The following is a 25,231-nucleotide window of genomic DNA, read 5'->3' as shown; positions in this document are numbered from 1 at the left end:
ACACAATATCCAGGTATACTTGATAATACAAGTTCACAATTATGTGTGAAAAGTGAGAAAGCAAGTAAGTTATAAAACTGAAAGGCTATGTACAATCCAATGTTAACACTGGATACTGGGAATTCACATTATTTTCCTTATTATGATCATTATTTTCTCTCTCTCTCTACAACAAACTACTAAACAGTGTCATTTAATGGCTGTAGCTAAACTATAAAATAAAATGCAACAGCTGATTGCAACAAATCTGATCGTAGTGGTCAACTCATTTCTTATAATTTAAAAATGTATAAATGGTTCCTAATAGCATCATCTTCTGAGTCATTCTATCTTGTCTCTTAAAAAATATTCATTATTTTTAAATAAGTTTGTAAGCATCCCATATTGGAGATATTGAGGGAAAAATACAACTGGAGCATATTCCACCAAAATCAATTTTTGAGACTAATTGGACAATTGGAGGTTTACCTTACCTAATAGTGAAGAAATCTGTTTGTTTACTAATGAAGGATGTTGTTCATAAAGGAGAAGTCAAAGAAGAAACGATGTTCAGAAGAGCCAAGTAGAAATAGAAATATATGTCAGGATTCTAGCACGTACATATATATGACACATCCTAGACAGGTATAACTTTTTTCTTAATATTTTCTTTCATGTACTTTCTGATACAAATTACAACAAACCCTTAACGTTAAGTATTTTTTATTCCATGTTCTAAGACCAATATATCCTTGTTTTGGTTTCATATTTTGGAGGACTCCGTTGTCTTCATGGACATTACAGTGTTAGACTAGATGTTAATCTGGATATAAACCAGAAGCTTCCGAAAGCTGCTCCATATCCCCAATGGACATAAGGGTGATTTAACTGTGACATGTGCCTGCATGCACACATCCCTTTTTAATGGTCGTGGCTTAGTTAGGCCATACTAGTTCTCTTGCAAGTGTCAGCTTTCACTCTCCTAAAGCAGATGGTTTCCCTGCCATACAGAGAAGACCCTTCCTTGGTCAAGGGATGGCATTCCTGGATGCAGAACAGATAATGACTTGGGAATCCCGTGGACTCTTCTGATAATATACCTGGCAGCTTTTGGAAAGCCTCTACGCTCTTCTCTGGAAGGGCCTAAGAATGGAATGAGCAAAGTCATGTCATATTCCTGAATACTCCAAATTAGTAACATACGTGTACCTCCATATTTAAGTATACTTCTCTCCTCTGCAATCAAATTTTACTATTTTAGGTTACGCTTAGCTTTCCATACTCTTTTCATATAATCACCATTATTGGGATACTAGCTTCATTACATTGATACTACTAGTTTGCTCAAGTCTTTCTTCCTTATTGGCCTCCATAATTCGATAATCTCCTTTATCCTTCCCTACAATTCACTACAAGGATGGGTGAGGAGAATATGTATTTCCTTTGTCTTCCTTGCTTGCATTTACCACCACAGTAACTGGTAAAGAGTTCAAAGTCTATCTACTCTGTTCCCCACAAATTAACATACTGTTGCTTTTTTCATTAGCTGTGATTCTCTCCTAATAGATCTTCAAAATATTTCCCTCCTTATCTGCTATCAGTCTCATTTAAAATAAACTTATAGCCCAGAGCGCATTGGTTAAATTGCTCCTGACCTTCTCATCCACCACAGGAGAATAGGTTTCTTTGTCTTTTCTTTGGGATTGCTCAGCAAACTATATCTAGCTGTCATGAGATGGTTTTGGTGCACCCATAATCTATGTGTGACTGGATAGAGAAACTTTAGAAGGTTGGTTATAAAGTCTGCTAAACAGAGAATGAATCAAAGTAAACAGACTTATTTATAGCATACCTCGCTATCCCATAAACATCTGTTGAAAAGCTGTGGGAAGACAATAGGCAAGCGAGGCATCAGACTGGAAGAGCCTTCTTAGACTGCCTGTTCTATCTTGTCTTTTTTCACCCCTTTTGTTTAGCGTATCTACTGAACACTCTCAAACCAAGAGCTTACTTAGAAAACTTTACCACCCATTTCTCCTAACCAGCTAATTCAGAGACTTAGTTGGAAGTAAAGCCAATCGAAAGAAAACAAAGAGGATGCTAGTGAGTTGGATAAAGCACATTAAAAAATTGTAACCTTTTTAAGCCTAAATAGCATCTACTTCTCTTAGAACTACAGACACCACCTTAATACCATCTTTAGAGTGTCCAAAACAAGTTCTTGGACTGGCGCCTGCTATGCAATTACCAGCTATATTAGAATGGAGTGGTAATATTGTTTTGTTTAGTCAAGAACACAGGATATGAATATGATTTAAAAGTTCCTTATAATTACTTAACATTTATAACAATTTATTTCTACATTTATTTCTATTTTGGACAAGAGAGCTACTTCTACTTTCTATCAGAAAACTATTTCTATATTCTGTTAGAAAGGTATACTGGAAGCTCATAAGATGCAACATAATTTTCTCTAAATTCTTCCAAATATAAGACAGAAATATGTGCTTGCAAGGGACAAATAATACCAACAACGACAATAATAATAACGACAATACTGATAACTTTACTTAATTACAGTGTATAAAAAAATGCGTGAAACTGTTAACTTTTACTGAACTTAAAATGCTAAAGTGAAACTAAAGTGAATGTTTCAAAAAGACATAAATCCTATTTTCAAAAGTGTTTAGGTATTTAAAAACCCACATTAAACTAGAATTTTTAGCATAACCTCTGTCGTTTACATTTTACTTGTCCGATCCTATTCTTTAGTCAGCCAACAAGCTTTGCTCTTTGTCAATAGGATGTGATCTGGTAAGCTAACTTCTGACTTGCCCCGAGGAAGAAGGGGTGGACAGAATTACAGGTGGGCACTTCAGAGTAACAAATCTGTCCCTTGGGCCACTGAAGAAAACAAAGAGGGGCTGCATGGGAAGCAACTAGAATAGTTCCCTATTGCTTCTATGTAAACATGAGAATTAAACAACTACCAAAAAGCTTCTCAGCTTTCTCCCAAACAGAAATTAACTTTACAAAGTAATACTTTTTCAATTACTTTTCAATTCTACCCTCATTTTTTAAAAAACAACTTATTAAGATTGAAAGTTCACTAAAGTATAAATTTTGGCAATATTTGTGTACTTTTAATAAAACTTGTGAAGTCTAGATCTCAATTTTTAAATGCACATCAGAAACCTAGTAAAATAGAGCATTTGTAAATTTGTAACACTAAAATTTACACGTCAAAGAAAAGGAATAAAATCTTAACTAATTAAAGAATTATAAAATGCTTTTAAATTCCCCAAATTTAAGGTTAAACACTTAGAATATGAAGGAAGTGAAGCAGAGGGGACTATACACATGGTTTAATCAATATATAACATATGTGTCATAAATCATACTCAGAAAATTAGATTTATATTTTACAGAAAATTTCCCAATGGTAAATGTGACTCAAGTTTTAACTTATTTTTATTTGCAATAGATACTATAAAACATTAACTTAGTCCAAATTTAATTTATTGATAATACTTTACGTCTTAAAAAATACTTCCAAATAATCAATTTGAACCAGTTCCCAAGGTAAAAGAAATATTAATTTTAGTAAATCTGCTTCTCCTAAACAAGGACAATGAGGGGTAATTTCCGTAGTCATTTATAAACAGATATACCGTGTTTCCCCGAAAATAAGACCTAACCAGACCATCAGCTCTAATGTGTTTTTTTGAAGCAAAAATTAATATAAGACCCGGTATTATATTATATTATATTATATTATATTATATTATATTATACCCAGTCTTATAGTAAAATAAGACCGGGTCTTATATTAATTTTTGCTCCAGAAGACACATTAAAGCTGATGGTCCGACTAGGTCTTATTTTTAGGGAAACACGGTAATATAAGACAGCCTCTGATTTTACTTTAAACATGTTTCTTTCAACCTTAAACATGTTTATGTACCTAAGTTATCTGGAGTGCAGGGAAACAGCAATCACTAGAAGAGATCATCTTAAACACAAAGAGAGCTGCTTTCCAGAAAGTAAGAAAAACCTGACAACAATTTCAGGAAATCTTTCTCTCAGAAAGTCTATTTGTGTACCTAAAATTAGCACCAATACTCCAGAAATAGTGAAACAATAAGATGGTTTGCAAGTGTTGACAGCTTTGGCTGAGATTAAGAGCAATAATTAGCTATGTAGAGAGAATCACGTGGCTTCTGGGAAATCCACTTGTATGCTACCTAGTAAATATACATCTCAATAATCAGATGTACATTGATGTATTTTTATTACCTGTTAGCCATTCCTCCAAAGCTATGTTTTCTACTAGTCATCTCTAAGGATAAGGTATCTGTCCTTTGATTTATAATTAAGTCTCAGAACCAGCCTTAGACACTGTTATCTCAAGGTCTGAGAATCCAGGACAGTAAGCAGAAGCATTTCTCAAATTGTTTCATTCCCAAAGATAAATTGTGAAAACACACAGCTCAACCTAACATTAGTGGATTGTGCCTTTTGAACTGATCCTGGCCCCCCGCATCACAACGAAGATAACAAGCCACTATCCATAGGTTTTAGTTCTGTTTTGCTAAGTGCTTTCTCAGACTTACTAGTGAACTCTTACATGCACCACTTTGTTGAAGTTCATAACAGCAAAATGCGGTGGGTCCCATATCTCCATCTTCATAAATGAGAGAACTAAGGCTCAAAGAATTGAGGTTCTATTTCCCGGGGCCACATACAAAGTATCAGAGGGAGACTGCACTCACTCTGCTAGCACTAAGCCCTTATTAAAGTCTCTCTCTCTCTCTCTCTCTCTCTCTCTCTCTCTCTCTCTCTCTCTCTCTCTGAACAAAGACAGAAGGATGGCATGGCATTGGAGAGTAGGAAGGGGTCAAGGACACATCCGACATCAGCTGGAGTTGTACAGTACATGTCTACATGACCATACATGACAGCCTTGAGTATGGAGGAAAGCAGGGATCAGTAGGCGTTCAGTTTTGCACTAGCCAGCTGCCTCCCCATCACTTTTGACTGGGTTACTAACCTGTTCTGAACCACAATTCCTCTTTTTTCCCCCTGGGAAGCTAAAGGGGTGCTTTTCTTCTCGGATTTTTTTTTTTTTTAATCACCTTTCTCCCAATCCCTGAAGTATAACAGTCTAACTTGAATGTTGGAGAAAAGAAGAATGTACCACAGGTGGGCAGACAAGCAGGCAGGCAGGGAAATAACAACTTTGATTTTGCTTTGATTTCTGTTTCAAGTCCTGTAATGACAGATCTCACTCCAGCAAAGTATGTTTTGGAAATATACTTAAAAGGGATATGTGATTGTTTTTAGGTACATTTTAAGTGTTGACTAATAAAAGGCAAATATCAGAACACAAGAACAGTTTAATGTAGCATTTTTTAAAACCTTTTAGTATTCTAAGGCATCTGTGACCTGCTGAAATCTAATAATTTCTCCAATACCCTTGGAATTGTTCAGAAAGATGTGGTACAGTTTCTAACTGGTGCATTAAGCATCTGGCCTGACTTCACAGAATTACAGATAGCTGAGTGTGCACTCTCTCTATATTTTATTAACTTCCCATAGGCTCATGTTAAGATGTAGTACTGATGTGCCCTGACATGCATCACTACCTGTTGACAGAAAAAAACTGGGCTAGACTTGAGAGGGTCTACAAATAGAAAATCTTTTAAAGATGTTTTGGCAATTTAAACAGAAACTCTGGCTTTAAGAAAAAAAAGAAGAAGAAGAAAGGAAGAAAAAAAAAGAGCAGCTTCAATTTTATAAATTTATAAAACATGCCCAAGTTACAGCATGCCAAGTCCTCTAAAAATGAGCTAATCCCCAGCATCCATTCCTTCCTTCTCAAACAAACAGTGCCCAGTTTCCCTTTGGGTTATACCCTCTCCTCCATTTTCAGCCATGTATTTGAGTGGGGCTAACCTTAACTATAGCTCTTGGGGAGTGGGGGGTGGGTGTGGGGGGAAGCTCATCAACGTATCCTCCCATCTTCCTGTAATAGACTCTGGAATGAGCATGTAATCAAGTTGAAACAAATGAGAGTGAAACGCAGGGTTCTGTGGAGGAGCAGTCCGGAGAGGTGACCGCTCTTCCCTTGAACATTGCAATAGGGGAATGTGATATGCGAGACTGTTACTGCCTAAGGGGAAAGCCTCAAGCTGCCACGGGTCCACTGTATATAACCTGGGGAGGCTGCCAACACTGAAAAAGGCAGCACATGAACAGAGAGAAACTGTATTCTTGTTTCCAGCTTTACCTGAAACACACCTTACAGTTGAACTTCTCAATTACATGAACCAATAGATTGCAATTGTTGATTAGACAGTAAGGCTTGGACATTCAACCACTTGCACCCCCAAAAATTCTCAACTGATAATAGCTTAAGGAATTTAAAATATCAAAAGCCTGAACTGTTCTTTTTGTATGTTTTTCACAAAATTTGAAAATTTATTCTCATGAAGAATGGTGAGGTGAAAAAATATCAAGCATGCTTCTTTCTAAGATTTAAAAAATATTTAATACATTCTAAGATTAAATCGCAAATATCATAGTTGGAGGTTGTCTGAGGGTCGTCTAGTCCTACTAGCTTCTTTTACAGGATGTTCAATGAAATTGTGTACAATGAATGAATGAATGAGTAAATGAGGTAGTTTAAGGCTAGACAGGTTGGAAGGCCTGGATTAAATCGTTCCATGGAGTAATTATGTATTGTAGTCACTTTCAACCAGTAGTTGTTTATACGAAAAGAGGTTTGGTTTGTTGTTGTTGTTGTTGTTGTTTTTACTTGGATACACAAGTAAATGGCAGAGCCTGGAAAACCTGATTACAAATCCAATCTCCCCTGTTCATCTAGGAACATTGCATATCCTCTCACAAAAAAGGGGAAACAAAGAATTCTTTGCTATGAATTCTTTGCTATTCTTTGCAATTTAGATAATCCCAGAGTTTTAAAACTGGGATATGCTCTTGGAGTTCATTTTCAAGCCAGTTTACAATTTGAAATGCATTTTCTCACACACAGTAAGTCCTCACTTAACATTGTCAATAAGTTCGACTTTAAGAGAAACTACATATAACAAAACCAATTTTACCATAGGCTAATTGATATAAACAAGTTATGTACTTACAGTATATCAGCAACATTATAACAAAAGGACTTTGAGCAAAGTGATGTTATTTGAGGACCTGCTGTTACAGTGTTAGATTCACAGACTAGCCCACAAACCAAAATGAAAAGCAACAACAAATACCTTTTCAACCCAAAATGTCTACTAGAACTCAGCTAAGTTCTAAACCCTGGGAACATGATGCCGTGAAACGCATGAAGACAACAGAAAAAAAAAAAAGTAAAGAAGAAAATCTCCTATTTATTTATCCACCTACTCCCCCATTTCCTGGCTATAGAACTACTCCAAAGGGAAAATTTTGAAAAGTGTGAAAAAAACTGTCATTGGTCTTCTCGTACCTCCCTTTGTGCACTTTTCTACCACTTTTTAATGTCCCTTTTTTCCAGGTGCTCAGATGCCCTCATCTTAATAATGACAACTACCATTCACTGGGTACTTGCTATGAGTCAGGCACTGAGCTCATAAACTCCGATTTAGTAATTTATCTACAGTCATGTGGCAAGGCCAAAATGGAACCTATCTGTGTTTCCCCGAAAATAAGACCTAGCCGGACAATCTGCTATAGGATAATATATAATATTATATAATATAATATAGTTTTATATATTATAAAACTATAAATATATAAATATAAGTATAAGTAATATATAAATATGTATAAATATTTATATATAAATATATATGTAAATATATAAATATAAATATACAATATTATAATTTTACTATAAGACCCAGTCTAATATAATATAATATGATATAATATAATACTGAGTCTTATATTAATTTTTGCTCCAAAAGACGCATTAGAACTGATTGTCCAGCTACGTCTCATTTTCAGGGAAACAGGGTAGGTATGCTAGACTCCAAAGCCCATGCTCTTGAACATTAGATTGCACTGGTTCCTCTTCTCTGAGCTGAGTGCTCTCTGCTGTAAGCATCAGCCCCTGCCTAACTATCACAGCCTAAAGAGCTTCATGCTGAAATTGCCTTTTTTCCTTCCCCTCCTACTAGGATAGCCACCCCCTCATTGTAGCTAATCTCCTTTCCTTAACAAAGGAGGAAAGCAATCTGAAGTAACTCAGGGTAACTCTTAATCTTTCCAGAGGCAGTAGATATTATTTCAAAAGAGGTACATATCATTATAAATTCACTTCCAACTGGCAGAATTTCAGGCGGTTAATAAGAGCAGGAAGTTAAAAAAAAAAGCATGAGGCAGTAAAAGAGTATGTATTTTTGACAGGGTAGAATGGGGGCTGTTTTAAGAGTTTTTCTCCAAAGTCAGTGCAGCTAGTACAGATTACATTTTTCACAATCTCTTGCCTTCTTCTACATTTTAATCCATAGCTGAAAAAAAAAAAAAAAAAGCAACAATACATAATTGGCATTCAGTAAATTCCTGTTGCCTTTATTTGCCTTGTGAAGAAACCAAAGCCCAGAGCAGATAATAAGTCACATAACAAATGGCAGCATGGGGAATGGAAACTTCAGAACTTCTAACTCCTGGGCCAGTGTACTTTCTTTTAGATACCTATAACCAAAATTATCCATTTATCTTCCTTTTCTGTGTAAGGTCTGCCTGAATGGAGACAAAACTCATTAAATATGAATAAAAGCCCACAGGATTTGGGCAAGTCAAAATGTCCTTTTAAAATATAACCAACTCCCATCTGAAAATGGGTTCTAGAAAGAATTGTTTCATAAAATAATTTAACCCGTGTGCTTGTTTTGTGGCAACAGAAAAAAAAACAAGAAAAAAAAACTCCACCTTTTATTGAGAGATTATCTGTTATTCCCACCTTCCTTTCCTCCAAAAATTGAACAGCTGCATCTCAGTTTAACTAGTGCTACCTAACACTTCTAAGAAACTGGTTTTTCAACAGAATTCTAAAATTCCTGTATTTAATGGGTCTGTTCTCAGAGACCAGCAAAAAGTGAAATCATAGAATAATACGGGTGAATGTACCTCTTATCAAAGGTTCACTTTCTAGCATGACACCACCCATTCATGAAGAGGAACTCAGAAGGTCAAACTGCTATCAAAGAAGCATATCAATAGATAAACTAAATGAAGTAATTAAGAGACCATAATCAAATATTGAAAAAGACAATTAACCAGCTTCCTTCAGAAACAAACATTCATAGAAACTTGAAAAAAACACAAAACAGAATGTTGTGAAACCTCTAAGGATAAAATAAATAATATTTGTTTAAGGAAATTGTCCTCCAGGTAAATATAAAAGCAAAATTCTTCCCGGCAATATGTAAAAGTGAAATGCACTTATGGGCTCAAAGCAATTGTTGACCAAATAGTGGAAACGAATCTATGAAAACCATACTTAAAATATAAGTCTGTAATTTTGGTAATTAAACATAGATATTTATAATGTCTGTCTTGCAATTTTCCTGTGTTTATTCATGTACCTAAATTAAAATAAAATTATTTTAATACAAACAAAGTCACCCTCGAAAGGTTTTTTTCTTCTGACGATGTTTATATCTTAACCCATATTCAGAGCAGCAAAAACATGTCAGAAAGGAAAGTATTCTATTTTTCTAAAACTTTTTATTGTAGAGACAATTCCCTAAATAGGAAAAATATAATATCTACTAGGTTCTAAAGAAGATGGACAAATAAATGGAAGTATATGAAAAATACTTTCATTTCCTAAAAGGTATGTAGAACAAAAACATTAATTTACTTATTACCCCTAGGAGAAAGGTCTAGTAACTTTAATTATTTTTTTTTTTTTTTTACCTTTTGGCATCCCTGTTCCCCTTCCCTTAAATAAATCAGTTATTTATTTGAAGCTACACTCTATTCATTTGTTGAATATTCACAGTTGGGATTACTAGCCTTCATAATGATAACATTATTGTAAATAGTCAACAATGAAAATGACTTTAACTTCTTTTTAATACAGATGGCTTAAAAATGGAAAAAAAAAGAACCTGTGTTTTTCTAGTGCAATCTTATAAATATCCTTCTAACATGCTTGTATTTTTTGGAAGCTTGCTACCACTACCTTATGTAGTAAACTTTAGAAAATGTTGAGATTCCAGAAGGCTGCCTACAAACCAAATGGCACCTAGCTTTGGCAGGCTGAGCACCTCATTTTGTCTTCTCTTACTCCCTCTAGCGTTGGCAAAGCTCATCTGCCTGATTATCTAGTTACCTCACAGAACAAGACCTCGGCTAAGTCCTGCCCATCTATGACATCACCCCCTTCTTCAACCACTGCGAGGTGAAGCTTTAACTTCAGACTTGGAGGTGGGCTGTGTGCAGTAAACTGGAATGCTCTCCCTCACTCAGCCCTCAGTGCAGGAGTGATCCGAAGCAGGACAAGCTCAGCCTGCAGCTGCCGCTGGCTTTGTGTGGACTGGACGCGGAGCTTGGGAGAGGGGGAGGGTTATTTACTCCTGTTCAAAGTCAGTGGAATTACAGCTATAGCGGCAGTATATATGGGATCGCTGTTTGTCGTCTTCCTGGTAAGTGCTTCCCATATTTTTCCTTATGATTGTCCCAGAAAGTTTGGTTGGTTTTACTCTCTAGAAAGAAATGACTTGGTACCATGAGGCATCCAAATACAAACGTTTGCTCTGTCACCAATACGAACAAAATATGTGCGTACAGCAAGGAAAAATTTGACTATATAGCCAAATGCAGTAAGTTTATTAAAACCTTCTTTCTTTAAAATAATAATAATAAATGGATATTTTCTGTCTAGTGTAGTTGGTATTAAAAGGAACCTTATGGAAAACATTAAGTTGGAAAGTTAAATGTTAAATATTAAAGAATACAAGGCAGATTTTTTTTTTCAGAGAGGAAAGCGAAAGGTCTTGCTAACTTGGTGTGTACTGTATGTGTGGTATGATCACCGATTTCTGTTTATACAACTGTGAAAGAAAATCAATAATCCCTCAGCCCATGAGTACGCAGTACATGAAAAGCATACATCTTGCTCACAGCTAGCCGAGCTACTCCTGGAGACTTATATGTCTCTGTAAGGATTAACAGCTACACCTAGATTTTAAAGCTTGCATTGCTATCCTGCCAGAGCTGCTTCAAGCATTTCAGGGTTGCAAATCTCAACTACTGAATTCAACTCTGAGGAGGGGGAAAGACTCTCTTCCAAACCATATCCCCTCTCCTGTAAAACGCCAAAATCCATTACTTGGGCAAATGAAGTATGTGACTAGCATAGTAATTGGCAAAGTCTACTCAGAAAAACTAACAAAGCTGAGCCTGGTCGCTATGCCTGATGTATGCAGCACATTCCGGATGGCAGGGGGTAAAATGAGTAGAGCCCTCATCAAGTGGAGTATGTAGAGTATCCATTCACTTGCAACTTATAATAGGAAAACCTTATATTGAAAGAAATACTTTTATACAACAAAGCTTTCAAAAAGTAGTGAAATAAATCTGAAAAATTTTTTTCAGTGAATTAGGTCTGAAACAAAATGGTTACATTGAGGTAAAGAGTGCAACAGGCCTATATTTTTTCAACATTGTGGGATGGTGGTTTTTAATTAATTAATTATTTTTATTTATTTAGAATTAAAAAGAAAAACCAACCTTGATATTTGCCAATTATGGAACCAAATTCTCTAATGGTTTTAACAATTAGCTTAGCTATTTCAAATTTTCTTAATAAATCTATCTGCTCTAAAATGGACATATGCATTATTTCATCAGCAGGAAATAATATGAATAAAGCCACTAGAAAAGTGCTTCAGGTGTAGCAATGCCTTTCTTTTCCCACTGACTACTTATGAATATCCTGACCAGCATAAACATAAAGAATGAATTTGTCTGTTTTCAGATAGGACCAGTAAGGCTTGCCCCAAAGTGACAGATGACTGATACTGTCTCTTTTGAAATGGGTAAAGAAACAAATTAATCCTTTAAAAGTACCACAAAATATTAATATTACCACTACCACCGATATTAATAATAATGTGCCAGGCTTTAATCTATGAGAAGGTTAAATCAGAGATACGCCACTTAGTTTGCAAATATATGTAGTGTACACTACATATACACACATACATACGCAAACACATATATATATTTATTAGCCTGAAATAAACAAGGCTACAAAAAATGTGATTGCGTGTATTTAAGTATAAAAATCACATCTAATTTTTTTTTTTAACTAGAGCCCTGCCAAAGCACATCAAGTGGAAGGATCGGCAAAGATACTATTGAATGAATAAACATAATGATCTCATAAATACTGTGTTCCTACATAATACTAACCATCAGTTATTAACTGGGCTTTTCATTTCTCTGCCCCCTCCTTTTAAATCAATTATGGTTAGGTTCAAAATGCCCAATTAAATACTTCCTAAACATTAATATTTGTGAAATGCATAAGTGGGCAGCAAATAAAGTTTTTATAAAAAGAAGAAAAACAGAAGATTTGTCATAACTGAATGTGGCAGCAAAATAGAAGGTAGGTTTCTTTTGCTTTCAAGTGTTAATTAAGGAGCCACCAATTCTATCAAAACTTTTTCAGAGCTAAATGAAGCAGTGTGAAATAAATTTGGTTGAAATCTTGTGGCTGTCAGACTTTGTTAGCAAGCTATTAATTATCTTTATCCCAGTTTCTTCTCTGGACTATGTTGCCCAATCAAATAGAAACTCCAATTATGTTCAGCATCTCCTGCCCAGGGACACAAGAGCCTGATGAACACTCAATGTCTCCAGATGAAAAATACAATTATCAGCTTTAAACATGCAAGTGCACTGCAGAGAGATCTGTATGTGCTTTTCTTGGCCACACAACCTAAGGCTGCCTCCTCTTTTGGATTATGTTGAATAATTTTAAACCCTACAAAAATCAGTAGCAGAGAACTTGCTTTGTATTAATATGATACAAATGTTTCTTCTTTGTCCTTTTTATTTTTTAATATGCCAGTGTTCATATCAATATTAAATTAAATCTGGTCATTTAAAAAAAATTGGTTTTAAAACTGCCATTTCAGTAAATCTTAACTTTCTCTGTTTTTTAAAAGTGGGTGGGCTACTTAACAAAGAATGTGATTAAGTGGCAAGATCCAAAGCTAACTTAAAAGTTCTGAATAAACCCCCCAAATATTATGTCATTCAGCCAGTTTATTTCAATCGCATTATAAGTAATTGTTGAAAGTCAAATGAAGACCACCATAAATGAAGTCAACGAGGGAAATAAGATTCAGTAAATTTTCAAAGGTTGTAATTTCTTCCCTCCTTTTCCTCTCATTCCCCCTTCTCTCCCACCCCCCACCTTTTGCCCCAGAGGCCTTCACTGTTCTCAACGGGAGGCTTTGTTGTAATTAAACCAGAGAAAAACTGGCTGGCAGCAGCCTACATCTGACTTGCAGTTTCTGAAAGCAGTTCTCTGGTAGAGTGTACCACCCCCCAGTGGGCAAAAACTCTACAGTCAATCTCTCAGCAATATTAATTCGCAAAACTGCGTTTTTCTCTTCAGAACATAAAAGGGGCTGTTGCTCAACTCCTTCCAACATTCTACCATTTCAGAAATTTATCATAAGTCAAAAAAATAATTTCCAAGAAAGAGATCTTCTGTAAATGTCTTCTGGAAAAAACCCTTCTTCCTCCTAAGAACCAAAATAGGAATATACATTTCAGAAGGCATTTTCCAGTTTCAGAATGCAGATTAACATCACTACACTTGGTAAAACATCACACTAAGAAACAGTTTGGAAAACCATGTTCATATTGCACAGAAGAGCAGGTTTCAGGACTTTGATCTGTCTATTGACAAGAACTCCAGAGAAAAGAAATTGTAGGTAAAAAGGAATGAAACATAATTCAAGAAGCAGCTAAAGTTTTTTGTTTTGCGTATGCATAAACTCCTTCCTAGCCCCAAAATCAAGTGTCAAGTATAAAAAGCTCTCTCCAGGTATTAGTCTGCTTAACTAAGTAGAGAAATTACTCTCACTTGATGAGACAATGACAGCTTTTGTTCTTTCTTTCACTTTTCATGTGCACAAGTTACCGTGGCAACTTTGAAAAGAAAACCTACAGACTACATTTGGTTAAACACCATTTTTAAAGTGTGCCACTGGGCTGTGGATTGATCAGTTTATGTGTTGTTGATTTTTTTCCTCTTCATTTGGTTTAAATCAATAATGTGCTACTCTAACATGAGAAAACAAGGTGGTTTATGATCTCACCAACCAGCACAGTGCTTGGCACGGAGTAGACCCAAATATTGGTTGTACTAGTGTATAGAAATTCGAATATTAGAAATTTTAAGCACATCAACCAAACTGTACTTACAACACTGAAAAGGGAATTTCAAGTTACCAGTGGGAAAATGCTTGTGGTTTAACAAAAATAAGCATAGTTTTAATTATAGCCGCTCAATGCAAACTTAAAGCATGGCCCCTGCCCCAGCTCTCTATTGCTCACCTTTACCACTCTCTAAATTAATATCTTATTCATTTTTACAAGTCTTGGTTCTCTAATTTGATTAGTCTGACTTTAATATCATAAAAGGAAGCAGCATTCTATGATGAAAGATAACACCTCAGTTTGCGTTTTTGTTTTAAAGATGCTCCATTTAACTTTACAAGCCAAAATAAATGAAGCAGAATTAGATTCATTTATCACAAACCTATTGGGGAAAAGAACCAGTAACAAAAGGAGAAAGTAAAAATCCTTTGCTTCCGAACTTTTATCCCCTAGTTTGCATGAATAAAACAAAAAACATCTTCAGGCTAGAACATAGTCTGGATAAAACCAAGTATAGAAAGGCACACTTGCTTCTCTGCCCCTCAGCAAACCCTTCAGATTTCATGACTCTCAAGAGGAGAGTTAGAAGTCCTTCTGCTTGCCTGGCATTAAACAAAAGAATTGGAACTTTCCTGAAATCTGATGATCGTGGAAAATTTAACTACCAGACAGGCTGCTTAGAAAGCATTTTGCTGTCACTATCAACTAACCTGATATACTCCAGTTTTTCAGTTTAACCACATATGTAGTTTATTTGAAATACCATGTTGTTACAAAGACTTAGCATTCACAGGTTGATAATTTGTTGAGCTTTTTCTAACGGCAATTTAAGCCTTCATAAATAAATTACTTTCCTAATACACTAAATTACGATTGTATAAATTCCAATTACCAAGAAATATTCACAGATTTGGATAAATTTGATTAAGGATGTGTTTTTGTTTTCCAATCGCAAGTTTTTACTCAAAATAGTAATGCACTTAACTTGGATTAAAACTTCTACATGCCATTCTACTTTTAGATTTAATATTTTTAAAAATTCTCAGGATTGGAAATCATGTTAGGCAAATCATTAGAAAGAAACTAAAATCTCAAAACTATACTTGGTTTAAGATTTTAAACAATTGAGCAATGCTATTTTAACTCTAAATCAATTTACATCCAAGGTAGCAAATAAAGGATTTAGGAAATTAGCAATATCAATATGTAATGTAATCTTAATCTAAGTGATCAAAACATGGGAAATACCTTCTCATCTCAAACACTTCCACATCCAAATAGTGTAGTAGCAGAGAAGGAATCATATAAACATGTAAATTGCCAGAGTCCTTGATTTTATTTAAATACCAGTTTTCTATTCAGATACAACTTCCTAAATTATATTAGTTTTCTTAAAATACATAAAATGATAGCATCCTAATCTAGTTACATACTTTTTTAGGTGTATCACAGGAATACATTTAAGGCTTTTTGTAGATTTGATTACATTATAAATGCTTTTTTTTAAAAAAAACACACAACTCCACAATTTTTATTTATTAAAAGACACTGAATAGAAAAGATCCCTATTAAAAGTTTGATTTACCAGTGAAGTGATTATGGTTTTCTTCTTTTTGCTATAGTTTTAAATGCAATATACTAAAGTAACGATTCAAATGAAAACTAATTTTAAAACATTCCTTTAAATAACCAGGGCTCCATTTATGTTTCCCCCAAGTTATCCCATTAACAATGCTTTCTAAAAGATCCATTTTTTTTTTTTTTTTTTTTTTTTTTGCTGAGAAGTAATGGTCTCTTTCAAGCCTATGCAGACATAAAGGCTCTGAAGTCGGTGTTGTGGGAACCTGGCCACAGTGTCCATGCCAGTGGGGGTCATTTTTCTTTCCATCATTCACAGTCAACTATGTGTGTATATGTAGAGCCAGGTCAGAAAAAGGAAAGTCTAAGTGTGGGGGTAGGATTGCTTATTTTAGATGGAGAGTTTGTTAACAGCCTTTGATATGCAAAAAAACCCCAAAATACTGGTTAGGACTACAGTTTCAAATATAAAAGGGAAGGAGAAGATGTAAAATATAACACAATCAAACATGAACTGTGTTGAGCTTTTTGGAGTAGGAACTCGTGAGGTAATCTTCATATCCGAAAGAGTATCCTCTCCACAGAAACCTGTTTGATGTTTCTGTCTGTTTTAATGCAGTTTTGGGGAGAAGAGAAAGGCACTTTCCAAGAATTTAATGAGATTTAAGGCTTTCTATTAATCTCACATCACATTATTACCCCTGCTATAGTAATAGCAATGTGAGTTTGCATATCAAAAGGAGCAGAGGGAGCAGTTTCACAATTGTAAAACAGGAAAAATAAATTAATCTTCCTTCTTTTCACACCAATTTAGAATTTCTTTCCTTTCTCTGCATTAAAAATGTGAAAATCAATATATATTCTTAGAGCTTGATGTGGTGAAATAATTATAGTTCGGATACAAGCTTTATCTCTGGCTATCATTATGCTTATCACTGGGGCTTCGTCTTGGTTGACCTGACTCTGGGAACAACCAACAATTTTCAAATTCCCATTCATCAGATTCATCTTCTCAACGTTAGAGTATGTCCTGGAGTATGAGAAATGCCTGATTATTGGTAACATTTTATGCAGGTTCTCACTTGTGATTTTTAGTTAGTTTTTAATGCAATTTAACAAAAGTCATTGTTTTCTAAGCTTAAATTAACCCAATTATTTTATATGTTCAGTATTCTTCCAGCTTAGAAAACATTTAAAACAGATACTTTTTAAAATAACTTTTTAATTAGAATTTCACCAGCTTGGGTTTCTATTTTCACATACTGAGAAAGCAACAGTTTTCAAGAAAATGCACTATTGAAAGTCAACAATAATGAGCAAAGCCCTAAAGGCATCACAGTAAAACCTCACATTAAAAAATAAATCATTTAAATTTTCCTTTGTGGGCACTTTGCAATATCCACTTGAGACTACTTTATCCAACTGCTAACTGCTATTTTTGTTTCAAGTTGCCTAAATAATAAATCTATTTGTAATTTTTTTAAGTTTCCTTTTGTTAATGCAGCCTGTCTATGATAGCACTGGTATCTGGTGGCAAACTAAAAGAAACTACATTTTTAAAAAGAACCAGAAACACAAATTTTGTCCTTAACATTCATTTTCAGTAGTGTTTCAATTCTGGAACAGATGCTATCCTTGTTGGATGCTAGGTAATTACTGGGGGAGAAGCAAATTGCGTCTGATTTAGTCCTTAATTTCTGGGTCAAATATTTCCATGATACCCTAATGTTTCCTACCTGTACAGAAAGTCCCTGAGCGGGTAACCCTGGATAACAAATACTGATCATTCCCACCTCCCCCATCCACCAAAAACATCTTCATGTACATTAATGGACAAAGCAGTCATCATTAAAATTACTGATCTCTTCGGTCAAGCTTAAGCTGTGTTTCAGACACATCAAATACTTATTGGAAATTGGCATGTTCGTGTTTGAACCCAGAGGGAAATGCCTCGTCAGATTTTGATATGTTTTCCTAATGGTAATTACAAAGAGATAGATTGAAATAGCTTCCTTTCTATTCCAAATACAGATTTTTCAAATTCAGTTTGCTAAAAGAAAACTAAAATTTCAGTCTCTTGAAAAACTAATTATGACTTTTGGACAAGAACACCTGAGTAACTAGAGTTTTAAGATCATCAACTAGTCCTCAGAAACACTTCTAAGGAGGAAGGTGATGAAAGGTGATGGTGTCCCATTCTAAAGATGGGAAAATTGAGGCCTGCAAAAAGACTTAAACCAGGAAAACAGGGTACTGAGCAAATCAAAAGAAAAATTTCTAATGCAAATTCTTTTCAACTCCTTAAATTGTAGATTGTATAATGTTGTAAAACCATGTTCAGAAATGTCTAAAAAGTTACCATAGAATTTCTGTCAAAAATCCTTATTATGTATTTTTCTCACCTCTCTGACAAGTATTTGTTCTCTTCTTTGTGTACACTTTATCATTTTATATCTAAGATTTAAAAGTGAACTTTTAAAGATTGGCCTGACCCGAATTCAATAAGCCATGGAAGGGGCTTACCGCCTCTTAAATGAAGCTTTGCTTCTGTGTTTACTTCAAAGTGACACCAATAATCAGTTAACAGTAGAAATGATCTGTTTGGTAACAATCTCAACTTAAGCTTCTACTTTATTTATGTAGTAAAATGGGAAGTAAAAAACAAAAAGTCATCTTTTTTACCAACTACTGTTTTGATGAAAGATGTATTGCTTAAATAAAGAATTGAAGTTAAATTTCTTCTAGGAAATTTCTCTAGTATCTTAAAGTTCATTATCAGAAGTTCATTAAAACCTTTTACTTTCACAGGAAATGCTCAAACCCAGTATATTTTAAGGAAAAGGAATATAAAGGAAATCTAATAAGCTTCCTTTTTTTCCATGAAGAATATTTGAATTAAGTTTTCTTTACCTCTTAAAAAAGAATACCTGTTCTTGCATAACGTGACTGCACCAGATATTCTAAGAAAGCAGCAAGAAGCAAAAGCTGGAAATAGCTATTTCACAGCAGGTAATCATACCTCAGGATGTAGCTACTGTACAAAGTTTATACTTGGATAATCCTGGATGGGAATAAAGGTGGGGGGTAACTGCCTGAAAAACCTATTACTATACAGGCCTTAGCATCATGAATGGCTTTCTTCATGAGGATCTGAAGTTACTATCTCTGACCACATTGAACAGAAGAGCCAATAAGAATTTCAAAGAAAGCAATTTCCACTAAGGGAATTAAGCTACACAAAAGAAACCTTCACACAGAAACTCTATCAGAAAGAAAAAAAAAAACACATAGGAAGCCATGTGTTCTACATAGTAACAGGAAGCTGAATTGTTTCTGGTCCCCACTTTAATGAGCTTGCCCACCATGCTGAACCACAGCTGGAATGTTCACTGACAGCAGCGATCCTGATCTGGAGGTGTGTGCGGCATAGGATTACTTGAATACACAGTGAAGAACATTTCCAAGGACTAAACAAGAGTTTGTAAGTCCCAGCCCCTCATCAGGAAAATAATATATGTGCATTGGATTTTCACTCACGCAAAATTTATTCACATCGTTTAATAAGGTAGGAAAAATATTAAAATATTTTCTTTTCATGCCTGAAATTATAAAGGCTAATTAATACCTAAAAGTACAGAAAAAATTATATTACACAATAGATCAATATAAATCCATAATACTCCAGCCATGGGGAAAGTTGAATCATAATCTAGATTAGAATTTGAAGAGACAAATGTATTGTAAAACGTGAGATAGAATATAATGAAAACTGTACATGAAGCCATTAAACAAGTAGTACAAAACATAATGTGAACAAAAGCAAAAACTCATTTAACATGAAATGGAATTTTCTACTTTGATTAGCTGGATGTGTTAGCTGTATAATTCTTTCCTTCCCTAAAGTCAATGAAAATAGATTTCTTTTGATTTTCTTGCTATCAATACCTATCTAATAATGTTTAATAATAATCAACGAAAAAAATTACACCAATAATCAAAGCAAACAATTGGCTTTACTGGGATTCAGGATCTCAAGAAGTGTGTATTTATAGCTATTCCTGATTAGTAAGAGAATAGATATTGTACTATACACATTTCTACACTGATACAGTCAACTCAATTAAAGGCAAAATTTTGGTTTTTAAGAACAGTATCATTTATCTCTGAATATAACAAATCATATTATTTTGTATCAATTCATAATGAATATTAAGAAAAAAATTAAAAATTGATTAGATTGACCAGTGACTGGCTACAAAATTGATATCGAGTTTTATGAAAATGCTTTAGACTATCCAATAAAACTTTAATATTTAACATTTCAAAATCAAATGATACTTCTTAATTTAATACCAGAAGCATTTAAGGTAAAGACATTATATGGCTGTGTTCATTGTTTGTTAGCTAGTAAAAAAACTTAAGTGTGCAAAAAAACTTAACATATTAAAAGAGATTATAGATGTTTTAATTTCCATACCTATTTAGAATACTATCTTAAGTATGCCAGTCTGATTGCTTTCTGTCTTTCTTTTGTTTTCTTTTTTTTTTTAACTCCATTTTAGGGCTTTGAAGCTACCTTGTGTATAGACCTCAACACTGCTGACCATGATCAGCCCAGCCTGGAGCATCTTCCTCATTGGGACTAAAATTGGGCTGTTCCTTCAGGTGGCACCTCTTTCAGTTATGGCTAAATCCTGTCCATCTGTGTGCCGCTGTGATGTAGGTTTCATTTACTGCAATGATCGCTTTCTGACATCCATTCCAACAGGAATACCAGAGGATGCTACAACTCTCTACCTTCAGAACAACCAAATAAATAATGCTGGGATTCCTTCAGATTTGAAAAACTTGCTGAAAGTAGAAAGGATATACCTGTACCATAACAGTTTAGATGAATTTCCTACCAACCTACCAAAGTATGTAAAAGAATTACATTTGCAAGAAAATAACATAAGGACTATCACTTACGATTCACTTTCAAAAATTCCCTATCTGGAAGAATTGCATTTAGATGATAACTCTGTCTCTGCTGTTAGCATCGAAGACGGGGCATTTCGAGACAGCAACTATCTCCGACTGCTGTTCCTGTCCCGTAATCACCTTAGCACAATCCCCTGGGGTTTGCCCAGGACTATAGAAGAACTACGCTTGGATGATAATCGCATCTCCACTATTTCATCACCATCTCTTCAAGGTCTCACTAGCCTAAAACGCCTGGTTTTGGATGGAAACCTGTTGAACAACCATGGTTTAGGTGATAAAGTTTTCTTCAACCTAGTTAATTTAACAGAACTGTCACTGGTGCGGAATTCCCTGACTGCTGCACCAGTAAACCTTCCAGGTACAAACCTGAGGAAGCTTTATCTTCAAGATAACCACATTAATCGGGTGCCTCCAAATGCTTTTTCTTATCTAAGGCAGCTGTATCGACTCGATATGTCCAATAATAACCTAAGTAATTTACCTCAGGGTATCTTTGATAATTTGGACAATATAACCCAACTGATTCTTCGCAACAATCCCTGGTATTGTGGGTGCAAGATGAAATGGGTACGTGACTGGTTACAGTCACTACCTGTGAAGGTCAATGTGCGTGGACTCATGTGCCAAGCCCCAGAAAAAGTTCGGGGGATGGCTATCAAGGACCTCAATGCAGAACTGTTTGATTGTAAGGACAGTGCAGTTGTAAGCACCATTCAAATAACCACTGCAGTACCCAACACAGTATATCCTGCTCAAGGACAGTGGTCGATGCCAGTGACCACACAACCAGACATTAAGAACCCCAAGCTCACTAAGGATCAGCGAACCACAGGGAGCCCAGCAAGAAAAACAATTATAATTACTGTGAAATCTGTCACCTCGGACACAATTCATATCTCTTGGAAACTTGTCCTACCTATGACTGCTTTAAGACTCAGCTGGCTCAAACTGGGCCATAGCCCAGCATTTGGATCTATAACAGAAACAATCGTAACAGGGGAACGCAGTGAATACTTGGTCACAGCGCTGGAGCCTGATTCGCCATACCGAATCTGCATGGTTCCCATGGAAACCAGTAACCTCTACCTGTTTGATGAAACTCCTGTTTGTATCGAGACTGAAACTGCACCCCTTCGAATGTACAACCCCACAACCACCCTTAATCGAGAGCAAGAGAAAGAACCTTACAAAAACTCCAATTTACCATTGGCTGCCATCATTGGTGGGGCTGTGGCCCTGGTGACCATTGCCCTTCTTGCTTTAGTGTGCTGGTATGTCCATAGGAATGGGTCGCTCTTCTCAAGGAACTGTGCTTACAGCAAAGGGAGGCGGAGAAAGGATGACTACGCAGAAGCTGGCACTAAGAAGGACAACTCCATCCTGGAAATCAGGGAGACTTCTTTTCAGATGTTACCAATAAGCAATGAACCAATCTCAAAAGAGGAATTTGTGATACACACCATATTTCCTCCTAATGGAATGAATCTGTACAAAAACAATCACAGTGAAAGCAGTAGTAACCGAAGCTACAGAGACAGTGGTATTCCAGACTCAGATCACTCACACTCATGATGCTGGAGGACTCGCAGCAGACTGTTTTGGTTTTTTTAAACCTAAGGGAGTTGATGGTAGGAACTCTGTTCTACTGCAAAACACTGGAAAAAGAGACTGGAAAAAAGCAATGTACTGTACATTTGCCATATAATTTATATTTAAGAACTTTTTATTAAAAGTTTCAAATTTCAGGTTACTGCTGCGATTCATGTAGTGGAGATGCCTGAACACAATTCTATATTTTAGTATTTTTTAGTAATTTGTACTGTATTTTCCTTGCAAATATTGAAGTTATAAACCATTTACTTTGTGTTCTACTGAGTAAGATGACTTGTTGACTGTGAAAGTGAATTTTCTTGCTGTGTTGAACAATCAGGACTGAGTTCACATGAGATCCTTGTAGTATAAGCACAGGCCATTTTTCACTTTGGTATTAATAAAATGTAAAAAGAAAAACAAAAAACTGGCTTATGAGAAAAATTAAATTTCAAAAAATATTTATGAAATAATGTTCCAAATATTAAATTTGTATTATCCCAGTGGTATTCAATAAATCAAAATATGTGAAGTAATGGGCAATATCAAACTTGCTGCATATCTCCATTTTTACTCTAAGGAAATTAGATATCCTTAAGAAAGTAAGTGTGTCTTCTGAACTGAATACATCAGCTGGCATAAAAGGAGTGAAGTCTGTAAAAGCCATTGTTAACAAAGCTTTGAGAATAAAGGACTTCACAAAAACAACAAAGTAAGCATGTTTCCAAGTTAGGGGGGAAATTTGTACTTAGGAAAACATAAAAACTTAGACTTGAATAGAATAATGAACAAAAATACCAGAATTGCATTTCGGTTTTGCCTATGCCATCCTGATTTTTGAAAAAATGAATCCTAAAGACATAATTGTTCATGTTTATGATGTTTTTATCATAAAGGATGTCAAAAAACCATATACATATTAAAAAGGTAGTGTAACTATACGAACTTCCCCTCAACAATGCTGAGAAAGTAGTACTTTAAATAAGTGAGAATTTAAAAAAATAAATAAATACTAGAAATCAAATTTAGATCTGGTTTATGCGAAATGTTTTAACACTGTACATAAATGTTCAATTTACTTTCACAATGATCAAGATTACTGCCCATTACTGTCACAATTTTCCCTATATTACATAATGAACGTGTAATGTAACATTTCTTTCTAGCTTCCTACTGAATTATGAGCTATTACTTGTTTAAAAACCACATCACTTTTGTGTTGCCATATTTTTTTTTCCAACAAAAAACCAAAGTGCATTGTACGCCCTTTGGCCAGTCTTGTATGTGCCTTGATCCAACGCTACATGTATTCAGCTTTTAAAATTTGACAAATTTTTCATATTTCCTTAATGAAATATGAGAAATTATGGTCTTATTGCTGAATAAAACAAACAAAAAAAGTACAAAACAATCGTGCTTGCTTTTTCGGGATTATGTTACTATCACTAAAGTAGCAAATTGCCCGGCACATTAGTCCTAAGCACCCCCATGTATTTTTCTAGGCATAAAAATAAACGTTGGCTACAAATAAAAAAATAGCAATATCTTGATCTTGTGTATCATTTTACTTCAAGGAGTTCAGCGTTTAATGCATAAATTAATTTCCTAACAGTCTTTTGGAATCCTCTTATTTTCCTTAATCTCTCCATTGACAGAAAACTTTAGGAGTGGTTTTGGAAACTTTCAGTCTTTTGTATACTGCTGCCAGGACTGATACATTTTAAGGTGGTTTTTGAAAAACTAATAGTTTTTCAAATAGCTTTTTGGTACTATGATTTGGCATCAGAGAATATGAAATCTCAGATCTACCACTTACTAGGTATGTACTTAAAAAACAAACCACTTACTCTTAGCTTAGTTTCCTTATCTATAAAATGGGGCTATTAATATCACTCCCTTTACAGGGTTGTTTTGAAGATTAAATGAGACGATGTGCATGGAGACTGTACAATGTTCAACAAAATATCAGTTACTACTATTACACTCAAAAACAGTTAGCCATGAGTTCCCAGAGGTTTGCTAGATATCACTGCTTCTGCTGTATTAAAAAATATCTCCAACTGCCTATGAAACCTAATTCATTATTCATTCCCCATCTTCATATGTTTCTCAATACTTTCTCTTTTGACTCCTGTTATCGAGGTTAGCAGTTTTCTAGGAATAACTTAGCACAGACAAATATGATTAACATTAAATATAGAAAACATTTTCTGAGGGAAATTTGACTTTACTTCCAGAGGTTCTGAGCAGTTCAGCTACAGTTCTTCCTGAGGTCAGGGAAAGGGCTAGATGTTTCCATAAAGTCCCTATAAACCTGTGAGTTCATAAAAAGCCAAAAGCCAAGAGATTATATTGAGTATTTTCCAGTGAGTATACCTTTCATGAGCATAGAAATTTTATGTGTTTTCTAATACACGTGTTTTAATTATCCTACCTGGGATAAATCAGAAACATGTTTTATACTAGCAAATAGAAAGTACTGAATAAAAGTATATTCTTTGCCTAGGCTTGGTATGAAATCCAAATTCTTTGCTGAAAAAATATATATCCTTTCAATAGAACAACAAAACACATATCACCTTACAGGGCACTAAATTAATTACAGATACATTTGCATATATCCCAAACTTAATGTTCACAACTTTCATTGATCAGGTACTAACAGAGAAAATTATAGGGAAAAAAATCCAATCCTGAATAT

General features: G+C 34.9%; 2 protein-coding genes across 9 annotated transcripts in view; one reads left to right on the top strand and one right to left on the bottom strand.

Annotated features, from left to right (window-relative positions):
- MACROD2 (mono-ADP ribosylhydrolase 2) overlaps positions 1-25,231 on the bottom strand; it is a 2,124,656-nt gene that overhangs the window by 1,781,605 nt on the left and 317,820 nt on the right. The gene's annotated exons all lie outside the window — the stretch shown is intronic.
- Positions 10,394-24,080, top strand: FLRT3 (fibronectin leucine rich transmembrane protein 3). 3 transcript variants are annotated; one of them, XM_019752051.3, is made up of 3 exons: positions 10,394-10,625; positions 18,766-18,966; positions 20,520-24,080. In XM_019752051.3, the coding sequence occupies exon 3, from the start codon at positions 20,563-20,565 to the stop codon at positions 22,510-22,512; it is 1,950 nt and encodes a 649-aa protein (XP_019607610.2). In that variant the 5' UTR covers positions 10,394-10,625; positions 18,766-18,966; positions 20,520-20,562; the 3' UTR covers positions 22,513-24,080. The 3 variants fall into 3 exon arrangements, with proteins under 3 accessions (XP_019607610.2, XP_019607609.2, XP_019607611.2); XM_019752050.3 differs by having other exon boundaries at positions 18,766-19,522; XM_019752052.3 differs by lacking the exon at positions 18,766-18,966.

This window comes from Rhinolophus sinicus, chromosome 13 (assembly GCF_057876585.1).
Source record: "Rhinolophus sinicus isolate RSI-liver-muscle chromosome 13, RSI-T2T, whole genome shotgun sequence".
NCBI classification, from domain to species: domain Eukaryota; kingdom Metazoa; phylum Chordata; class Mammalia; order Chiroptera; family Rhinolophidae; genus Rhinolophus; species Rhinolophus sinicus.
This window is presented reverse-complemented; position numbering and strand designations above follow the sequence as displayed.

Bases quoted from the DNA above. Each gene is read 5' to 3' on its own strand.
- FLRT3 (XM_019752052.3), top strand. From the start codon at position 20,563: ATGATCAGCCCAGCCTGGAGCATCTTCCTCATTGGGACTAAAATTGGG.